This window comes from Morone saxatilis, unplaced genomic scaffold, assembly GCF_004916995.1.
Source record: "Morone saxatilis isolate NCDOM2014 unplaced genomic scaffold, NCSU_SB_2.0 Contig4, whole genome shotgun sequence".
NCBI classification, from domain to species: domain Eukaryota; kingdom Metazoa; phylum Chordata; class Actinopteri; family Moronidae; genus Morone; species Morone saxatilis.
Window position 1 is genome coordinate 6808586 of NW_023339984.1, and position 9643 is coordinate 6818228.

The 9643-nt window shown below is 46.2% G+C and overlaps 1 protein-coding gene across 2 annotated transcripts in view; it reads left to right on the forward strand.

The window, feature by feature from the left end:
- The window catches only part of dennd4c (DENN/MADD domain containing 4C), a 32091-nt gene extending 22516 nt beyond the window's left edge, over positions 1 to 9575 (forward strand). Inside the window, exons 10-34 of one of the 2 annotated variants that reach the window (XM_035675371.1) lie at positions 148 to 323; positions 508 to 608; positions 881 to 1105; positions 1598 to 1743; positions 1960 to 1998; positions 2321 to 2451; positions 2540 to 2672; positions 2782 to 2988; positions 3110 to 3238; positions 3329 to 3476; positions 3586 to 3735; positions 3985 to 4104; positions 4236 to 4367; positions 4552 to 5624; positions 5717 to 5909; positions 6020 to 6117; positions 6230 to 6405; positions 6783 to 6941; positions 7075 to 7273; positions 7371 to 7481; positions 7583 to 7720; positions 7803 to 7920; positions 8426 to 8582; positions 8713 to 8777; positions 8922 to 9575. In XM_035675371.1, the coding sequence (XP_035531264.1) occupies positions 148 to 323; positions 508 to 608; positions 881 to 1105; positions 1598 to 1743; positions 1960 to 1998; positions 2321 to 2451; positions 2540 to 2672; positions 2782 to 2988; positions 3110 to 3238; positions 3329 to 3476; positions 3586 to 3735; positions 3985 to 4104; positions 4236 to 4367; positions 4552 to 5624; positions 5717 to 5909; positions 6020 to 6117; positions 6230 to 6405; positions 6783 to 6941; positions 7075 to 7273; positions 7371 to 7481; positions 7583 to 7720; positions 7803 to 7920; positions 8426 to 8582; positions 8713 to 8777; positions 8922 to 9058 (4461 nt within the window). In that variant the 3' untranslated portion in view covers positions 9059 to 9575. The remainder of the gene's footprint in view (positions 1 to 147; positions 324 to 507; positions 609 to 880; positions 1106 to 1597; positions 1744 to 1959; positions 1999 to 2320; positions 2452 to 2539; positions 2673 to 2781; positions 2989 to 3109; positions 3239 to 3328; positions 3477 to 3585; positions 3736 to 3984; positions 4105 to 4235; positions 4368 to 4551; positions 5625 to 5716; positions 5910 to 6019; positions 6118 to 6229; positions 6406 to 6782; positions 6942 to 7074; positions 7274 to 7370; positions 7482 to 7582; positions 7721 to 7802; positions 7921 to 8425; positions 8583 to 8712; positions 8778 to 8921) is intronic. The other variant, XM_035675372.1, reaches the window with a different exon arrangement.
- The last annotated feature ends 68 nt before the right edge of the window (positions 9576 to 9643 follow it).

Sequence of the window (9643 nt, forward strand, 5' to 3'; positions counted from 1 at the left end):
AATAAACTTGATTTGATTTGATAATGCATTACTTTTAAAATTGAATCCTGGAGTCTGACGTAGACATTCTCTGGAGCTCATGTAAAACATTTTATTATTGTCAGGCTGGTTGTTGTAATCATGCGTATCTCTCTTGTCTCTTGTCAGATGATCTTCCCCTTCCAGTGGCAGTGTCCCTACATCCCCCTGTGCCCGCTCTCTCTAGCAGGTGTCCTCAACGCTCCTTGTCCATTCATAGTGGGTGTGGACTCCCGCTACTTTGACCTTTACGACCCCCCGCCAGATGTTGTCTGCGTGGATCTGGACACCAACACTATCTACCTGTATGCTGTGCTTTGATACTAAACCTGTGTTACTGCCCGCTTTATATTGTATATTTACAGCTCTCACAAAAACAACAAATATTGCACCAACATATTTGTTAAATCCAGAGCACATAGCAGATTATTTTTGTGCAGCTCTCCTCTTACTTCCAGCTAACTGCCTTTGTGGTATTGTGTGTTACAGGTCTGACGAAAAGAGACACAGCAACTGGAAGAACCTCCCAAAGAAGCCCTGCAAGAGTCTCGTTAACTCACTGAGCAACTTGCACCACCAGCTGGCCACTGGTACAAACAGCATCTCCCCTCCTCTAGTAGCAAACCTCTCTTCAGAGAATTACCAATGAATGATACACCTCCATACTGTGATGTGAAAAATGACTATAGAGCTGAATCTTTATAAAAATACTTGCTATTGTGTTACATTTCATCATATTGTATGCCCATGTTATGTGCCCTGAAACTGACAAAATATAGTTAAAGGTATTCAGCCATTTGCATAATTTTCAGTGTACTGCCATCCCATTCAAATTGACCTTAAAATCTGTTTTGTATTTTAGTTTCAGTACATCAAACATCACAGGACAACTCAGCAGTGGACATGACCCCCATCGAGGCGGACTTCACCTGGCACAAGAAGAAGACGTCCCTGGAGATGGAAATCCAGGAGGCCTTCCTTCGCTTCATGGCCTCCATCCTGAAGGGCTACCGTTCCTACCTCAAACCCATCACCCAGGCGCCCTCCGAAAAGGCCACGGCCGCAGATTCCCTGTACGACCTGCAAGGTAAAGAAGCAACGGATAGCTTACTTTTCAAATGTGTGTAAATCAGGGGGAAAGGAAGTTGTTTCATGGTAATGACAGTCATGTGGATGATTTGTTAAATAGAAATTGACATGTAGCTAATGGTCTTGTTTATGGGCAGCCTAACACTATGGAACCTGGATTTGTTCATAGCGCAATGTTTAATTTTATTGACATTTCTATTTCAAGGAACATCTAAACCTTCACTCAACCTAAGTGTTTTTAGAAATCAATAACCTTTATCATCAGCTATATAAAAACTTCACTCTAATGCCTGTTGCTGGGAAATTGGTTCTCACCTCCATTTAGCTTCACTGTTGCAGATCAGTTTATACGGTATATATGGTAACACCTGTGTCCAAACTGCTGCACATTTGTTTTTAAAGAGGGATAAATCTGATTGATTTCTCCTTGAAGTGAATGACTGTGGGAATGTGAGAAGTGATGCCACAATCTCTCCTTGCCTTCCTGCAGGCTTTCTCAAAAGCAGAGACCGCGCCCATCAGAAGTTCTACTCCCAGCTCACCAAGACCCAGATATTCATCCGCTTTATTGAGGAGTGCACCTTTGTCAGTGATAAGGACACTGGCCTGGCCTTTTTTGATGACTGTGTTGAGAAGGTGATTACCGGCCAGGCGTCAGGCTGGTCTCGGATATGTACACGCTGCACACTGGTGTTTTGTTTTTCCTCTTCCACCTGAGGTTTCCTTCCATGTACAAGCCTTTGTTTTATGTTGTTTCATTGGCAAAATAACATTTGTCCGCTGGGAAAGTAAGGAAGCCTAAATTTCCTCTGATTCATTCTGTTCCCTTTGCTCTCTTTCCTCTTCTTACAGCTTTTTCCCTCTGATAAAATCACCGACAAGGGCACCAAGGTAATCACTTTCTAATCAGATTTCACCACACCTTCTTTTTTAAGCTTGTGACTAACATTGAAAGGTAAATAAATTAACCTTTTTCTTCCTTTTGATAAATATTTTCACCAAGGGGCCTGAGCACTTCCTGCTTTTCTTCTATCCTTGATTAACTACAATCAAATAAGCCTGTTTTACTGCCTAATTGGAATAGATTGTAATAAGCTTGGAGTTGTTTACCTTCTGCCATCAGACAGGAAACGGCCTGCAGTGTGTGCTTTTTGTCAAACTCAGATTATAGTTGTCAGTATCACTAAGACCATAGATGTGATCCTCAATGCAGGTTGAAGGAGAATCATCGGAGGACACAAGATTGTTGGAGCTGGACGAGTCCCAGAAGAGTGAGCACACTGTTTTTGTCATGCCCCCTGAACCACCAGTTGACGATGGGCCTGAACCTGCCCCCAGATACACGTAAGTCTTTTAACTGTACTTTATTAAAACTTCATTAGGTAGGGAAAGATTGGCTGACATTGCAACAATCCCATTTCTCGTTCTCCAGCTATAAGAGTTTCCCATGGCTGCATATGGAGCTTTTTGACCGTCCTAGGGAGTTACGGCCAGCAATTAGCAGCAGAGCAGCAGGGGCCAGTCTGTCCAGCAGCCCTGCACTACTGGCCAAGAGGACGAAGCAGGTTTGTACATACTCTCAAAGACGCACTCTGTTACTAGAACACACCTTATCCTCTGTCCTCATCATTCATGTAAAAAAAAAAAAACGCTTTAAACGTCCCTGTTCAACAGGAGATCAAGTTAGCATACAAGATGGCTAAGCGCTTCTATTCCAACCCTCCGCTGTGGGCCCGATGTCTGTTCAGCCACTGCTACAGCCTGTGGTTCATCTGCCTGCCAGCAGCCGTGCGCCTATCGAAGTCTAAAAGCCGTGCCATGCAGCAGGCTTACAATGTCCTCCTGAAGATGAGGACAACTGAGGTGGAGGTGCTGGATGAGGTACAGTCTCATTATGTATTAAGAGAGTTTTTAGTGATATATTTCTGTGCTTTCACTAAAGGTTTTCATCTTTCTGCATGGCTAGACTTCTAATTCATGTTTTTATCTCTCTGGCTTTCAGGTGTGTTACAGAGTGGTGATGCAGCTCTGTGGTTTGTGGGGCCTTCCGGTTATGGCTGTGCGAGTCCTGGTTGAAATGAAAAAAGCTGGAGTGCATCCAAACGCCATCACATATGGATACTACAACAAGGTCACATATATCCTTTTACATTGCTAAAAGATATCTAAAACATGTCTCTGCCTACCCATGTCCTCATCTTCCTGTCTGTTCCCTCTGCAGGCCGTCTTAGAGAGCCCGTGGCCGAGCAGAAACCGCAGCGGCCAGTTCATGTGGACCAAAGTTCGGAATGTGCTTCGTGGAGTGGCTCAATTCAAGCAAGCTCTAGACCGAACATCCTCCAAGAAGGGACCTACACTTAGTACCACAGGTGGGAATGGAATATACAGCATGGCAGGGATGGAAAACACTTTTCACTATCTGTTTCCTCTCATTCTGATCCCTTGTTTCTCACGTCTCTCATGTTTTTCCGTCTGTAGCTGCATCGATAGGCGGGTCAGCAGTCACTGACGCTGACCGCTTGAGTCACGGAAGTGCTGACAGCTCAAGTGAGGTCAATGGTGAGGAACACAACCTGTTTCCCCACAGCCACAGCATGGAAGGCACAACAGACAACCACTGTAGTACAGGTACTGATCCCCCAAAGTTACTAGGTTTTCATTTGTAAAGCTTTGAAAGCTGAGAATGCAAAGTCCCGGCATCCCCATGTCTTAGCAGTGAAGTATGTGAGTATAATATTACAATATCTAAATGAACATTTTGACAAAACCATTGAAGAAGAGTTGTAAAAAGAAATGAAGCAAAGCATGTTTCCGTTAATCATATCCTCGTTATATTCTTGAGTACAGCGTGGTTTGTGTGATTTTTATGATCCACAGGGAGGCAGTCTGATCAAGGCTACGGCTCCAAGGATGAGTTACACCGGGAGCTGTCAGAGCCTTTACATACAGCTGCCCTTTCCACTGAAGAGAGGAACAATTCCAAAGCACAGCATAACGGTAAGCAAAGCTACTTCCATTATATATGCTGCATGTGGCAAATAGTGTGTGTGTGTGTGTGCGCGCGCAACAGAAACCATATTTCCTCCTTCTGCACTGATGCTGGTCTGTTTGCTCTGTACTACAAACAGGTGGTGACATTGCCAGCTCGGTAGACAGTGCTGTAGCAGTAGCAGAACCCCCCAGTCCTGCTGATGTGCCCTCGCCCGTCCCCAGTATTGTGAAGTTGTCCTCAGGCAGCTTTGACGGTGGCAGGGAAACAGGTGAGGGGGCCCTTAAGTTTAACAAAAAAATTTGAAGTTGGGATGGCAATTTTTTCTCTTCAGTGAATTTTCATAATAAATTATTTTATTTTCCATTTAAGTTAGGCTATTTAACCATCGGTTTAATTGTTGTAGCCCCAAATAAGAAAGGACCAATCTCATTATATCTGTACATATTCTGCAGGTACAGGGAAACTGTTCAGGAGACACAGCAAGACTGATAATGTGTCTCTCCCTGATGATGATACCTCGCTGGCATCAGGGGATGTAGCTAACCAGACCCAACAGCAGCGACAGAAATCCTTTACTGAACGCAGCTGTAGCTTCAGCGCTGAAACCCGTGCTGGGATGCTCCTAGAGAAAGGCGTGGACCACATGGCCAGTCAGATGGGGGCCGATGCCCGTATCTTGGCTGCAGCGCTCTGTGGAGCCCAAAGTCCACCGCCTGCTTCCAAAGCACTTTTTACAGACCTGGAGGAAGAGCCTGAAGATGATCGAGGGTTGATTCTGGGAAAGTTGCCAGAGGAAGAGGGGCCAGCAGAACCAGAAGAAGAGAAGGGAGATGATACCAAGGTAGAGGGGTCTGAGATAAAAATGGAGAAACGAGAGAGGAAGTACACTGAAACACATGAGGAGGACGCTGGGCTGCGAGGTCCGACCCTGGAGAGGGCGGATGTGGAGGCGGGAGCTGACCCGCTTTCCCTCCTGGTGTCAGAGACAGAAGAGTCAGCCTCTGTCACCAGCCAGGAGCCACCACGCGCCGTGCCTGCTGTGGTGTCCCGCAACCTGGCCGAGGAGATCGAAATGTACATGAGCCTGAGGAGCCCCCTGGGTGTGAAGTCCTCCAGCATGGAGCTCCAGCAGGCGCAGGGAGATTCCACTGACGCCCCACAGCTCAAACCATCTCTGGAGCGCAGGTCCAGCCTCCCAGTGCCTCCTGTCAAACCTCCAACTGGCTCCCCAGGCGATACACCCAAACGCAGCCCATCCACCGTCACTCGCTCCAAGACTTTTGCAGTAAAGACAAAGACCCCTGCCACCACCACGGGTAGATCGGCCTCACTGAGTGCGCTGGTCAAGTCCTCTCAGGGAGGGTCGTTGGGTTCAGTCATCAACTCCATTTCAGGCATCAAGATGGACACCCTCTTGTCAGGACCTAAGATTGATGTGCTTAAGTCAAGCATGAAACAGGCAGCAAATGTGGCCAGCAAAGTATGGGGGGCAGTTGCTTCAGCTTACTCCTACTCAGATGACGAGGCAAGTGTCATTAAAGAATAATTCCTGAGGTTTTAAACATATTTTTTCTAAATTATTGGGAGCAATCCTTTAAATATCATCTAACTTTTCAGGATGAACAAGCTCAGGGTGGTGGCGGCTTCCCGTCACATCTGGATGAACACATGCTGGCTGCACATGAAGGAGATGAAAGTCCTGAGAGAGGACCAATCCCAGGGCTGGTGGCCAATGGTCTCAACCAGAGCTGCACAAGTCTGGGCAGCAGCAGTGGCAGCAGCGACACAGGCCGAGGGACCCACCAGACACGTAAGCATTCTGTAGTGCAAATATGTAAGGGAAGTGAAAGAGAAGGGCCTAATGGGGTTAATTGGCCCGTAAAATGAGATGTCAAAGTTTATTTTTGTCTCCATCTGCAGATCCAACTCCAGGACGAGCGGGCAGGGGTCCAGACTCCGAGCAGGGCTCCTCACTTCACGCCTCGTCCTCGAGCATTTACCAGAACTTTGCACTGGAGGTCAGGCATACTGTACACACATAAACACCTCCTTCGCTGCTGCTCTGTTTTCACTGCCAACATGTACATTGGAATAACACCTAACTGACTGCACATACTTCCCTGCTGCCAGGTCCTGATGTCCAGTTGCTCCCAGTGCCGCTCTTGTGAAGCCCTGGTGTACGATGAGGAGATAATGGCGGGCTGGACAGCTGATGACTCCAACCTGAACACCAACTGTCCCTTCTGTCGCACAGCCTTTCTTCCCTTATTGCACGTTGAGTTTCATGACTTGCGCACAACGAGCGGGTAGGCTTCTGTTGCCTTAGAATTAAGCATGTCTAATAATAACAGTAATGCAGTCATAAAATTAGAAATTAGGAAAACTATTTTCTAGGCCTGGTAATGGTTTGAAAATGGTTTGGAATTGACAGAATGAAAACATGTCAAAAACAAAACATCTTACCCGAAATACATCAATCTGGGTACTGCTTAAGAGGCAAGTTCATGGTCCAATGAAGTCTTGTTCCTATTGGTTTGGCGCAAAAATGCTAAATCTAAAAAAGGGTCAAAAGTTCAAAACAATCAAAAAAGATCCAACATCTAAAACATGAGAAAAAAAATTGCTTCAAATCCTTGACCTCCACCCTCCCACACCCACACTATTGTGTGACTTTCCCTTTCAGGTTCTATATGAATCCCAGTGCCTCAGGAGACAGTATCCACAGCACCAGTGCCCAGCCCACAACCAGCGGCTCAGCTGACATTAAGGCACCAGATCTTATCTCTTTCCCTGAAGAGGAATCTAGGGAGACTCCAGATGATCAGCCTGGAACACAAAACAGGTATGCCAAATGAGTTCAAACGCCTAAAGCTCCCAGAGTTACAGTTTGTAGTCCAAGTCCAAGAAGATAAATACTTGCCTAGCTTCTTGTAGCACCATCTTATCTTGAGTCCTTTGCCTCTTGTGTGTTCTAGTCTGATTCCCGAGCCGGTGCAGTCAGACCCCCTGGGCCTCCTGGAGCCACAGGCAGCGGGGAAGCAGCAGAGATGCAGTGGGACGTCACTGACACGCAGCAACAGTGTCGGTGGCCCGCTGCAGAGCCTGGACTACTCCCAGAGACCTGGACATGGCGTCTCCACCACCAGCCTGCCCTGCAGCCTACAAGAGGTGTCGGTCAGTGCACCTTACCGTCACAAACCCCATTGTGCTTAAATATAGAAGAAACCACTGTAGCTGCTGTGCATTGAAAATGATTGTGTGTGTTTGTTAGGATGGTATGGGGACTAAACGGCCAAACCCCAAACCAGTGTCCGTACCGTACCTCAGCCCATTGGTGCTGCGCAAGGAGCTGGAGACGCTGTTGGAGAACGAGGGAGATCAGGTAAAATACTCGCATAATGCTTTACAGAAAAGCTACACAGCTACAACACGTGACACAAGATCCTGAGAGGTTTGTCCAACTTCTCTGTCATGTCCAACCAGGTGATCTACACCCACAAGTTCCTCAGCCAGCACCCCATCATCTTCTGGAACCTGGTGTGGTATTTCCGTCGCCTGGACCTGCCCACTCACCTCCCTGGTCTCATCCTTACCTCTGAACACTGCAACAAAGGAGTACAGGTTAGGAACATGTCATATATCCTTACTCTTTCTGTCTTTTTTGTTATGGCTTTCCTTCACCATGTCCCATTTCTCTTTGCAGCTGCCCCTGACGTCACTGTCCCAGGACAGTAAGCAGGTATACGTCCAGCTCCTCTGGGACAATATAAACCTGCACCAGGAACATGGAGATCCCCTCTACCAGCTCTGGAGGACTTTGTGTGAGTGTTTACACAGACACACATCAGGCTGCAGTGTCCACCCTGCTGTATTAGCCATTATTGTAGTGGCTGACATCCTTAAACACTATACAAATAGCACACACTTAATGTCACTATGTGAAGTAATTTTATGTGATTTTCTGAGCCATCAGAAAATACACTAGAGGGAGACAAAGTCAAGAATTTTCAAATGCTACTGGTAGTTTGTTGGTTTTTGTTAACCAAGGGTAAAAAACTTAGTTGGCATTTGTCAGATTTATGTCTGCTTTCTATTTATGTATCGAGTCTTTGAGTGTGCCGATGTATTAGTTCCATATTGAGGTAAATATGAATGTTTCACGCATTGTATGCTGCTGTTATGGATTTAACTTTAGCTGAAATTGAAATGTCATAATGTAGTTATTTTACCTCCTTGGATACAGTGTCACTGTTGGCCAGAAGAGGTCAGACTTAAGCCTCTGTACTAAAAAGGGTAGAATAAATCTTTCTGATGGTTTTTTTTTAGTGGAGAAGAAGGGGACGTTGGCTCCCACAGACCACCAGGAGATTCGTACCCTCCTCAACACGATTGTTCGCAACATCCAGACCAACGACGTTTATGGGCCGATCAACCTGTTGATTCGAGAGATCAAACGGCGCCCAGAAGGTGTCAAACGGCAGAGGTAAGCCTTCTCAGAAATATGTTTGATTTAGTCCTTCTTGAAGCAGTATTTACCTTTTTTTATTGGTTCAAGTTTTCTTGTAACGTTAATGAAAACGCCTATTATGTGTCATTCCCTATATTTCTGTCAGGAGCATCTACAGAGAAATATTGTTCCTCTCACTGGTGGCCTTGGGGAGGGAGAACATCGACGTAGGTGAGTGAATGTGTGAAAGTGAAATCAACCAGTTACATCACACTTCCACAACTTATATATTTTAGTCTCAAGGCTGTGAGAAAAACTGAAATGTTCCCAAAGTGTATCACGTAACATTGATGACCCCTCGCTGTGTATCTGCAGAGGCCTTCGACAGGGAGTACCGCCTGGCTTACGACGAACTGAGCGCAGAGCAGCTCAAGTCTTTGCACCGCATTGATCGACCGCCCATCCCCAGCGTCCAGTGGTGCGTTAAATGCTTCGGCGCACCCTTCATCTGACCGCCAGCACCGGGCAGCAAAGATGAAAAATCTGACTGGCCAAGTGCGACGGCAGGAGGGAAGGATAGGCAGAGGGCCTGGGTGTGAGCGAAAAATTTTATTTAAACACCTCCAGTCGCCCAAACATGGTACTTCTTCTTCCCTCTGTCTTGGAAGATGCCCATTGTCTGCTTTTTTACAACCTTATTATGCTTGTCATGGGCTTTCCAAGCAGCTACTTACAGGTGGGACTGTTTCTGTAAAATGCTTGGAAAGCTGCAGTGAATCTCTTGGGACTAGTTGAGGTGAGTTTGTCTGCAGATGGTGTATAGAATGATTAATCACTGTACAGAATGTATTGACTGCCCCTATGGTGTAGACGTATCTGTTTGTGTGTGTGTGTGTGTGTGTAATCGTAGCCTTTTGCCCACTTCACTTAAATCTGTCCTACCTATCTGCAGATCATTTTGAGTTGTTTGAGACCGTGTACAGATCCCGTCTGTTCTTTGTGCACTTTCCAAAAAAAAAACAAAAAAAACAACAGTAACTCAAGTCCACCTGTCTTTTTGTACATATTGTTTACTTTGGGGGGGGGGGGGGGGGCAA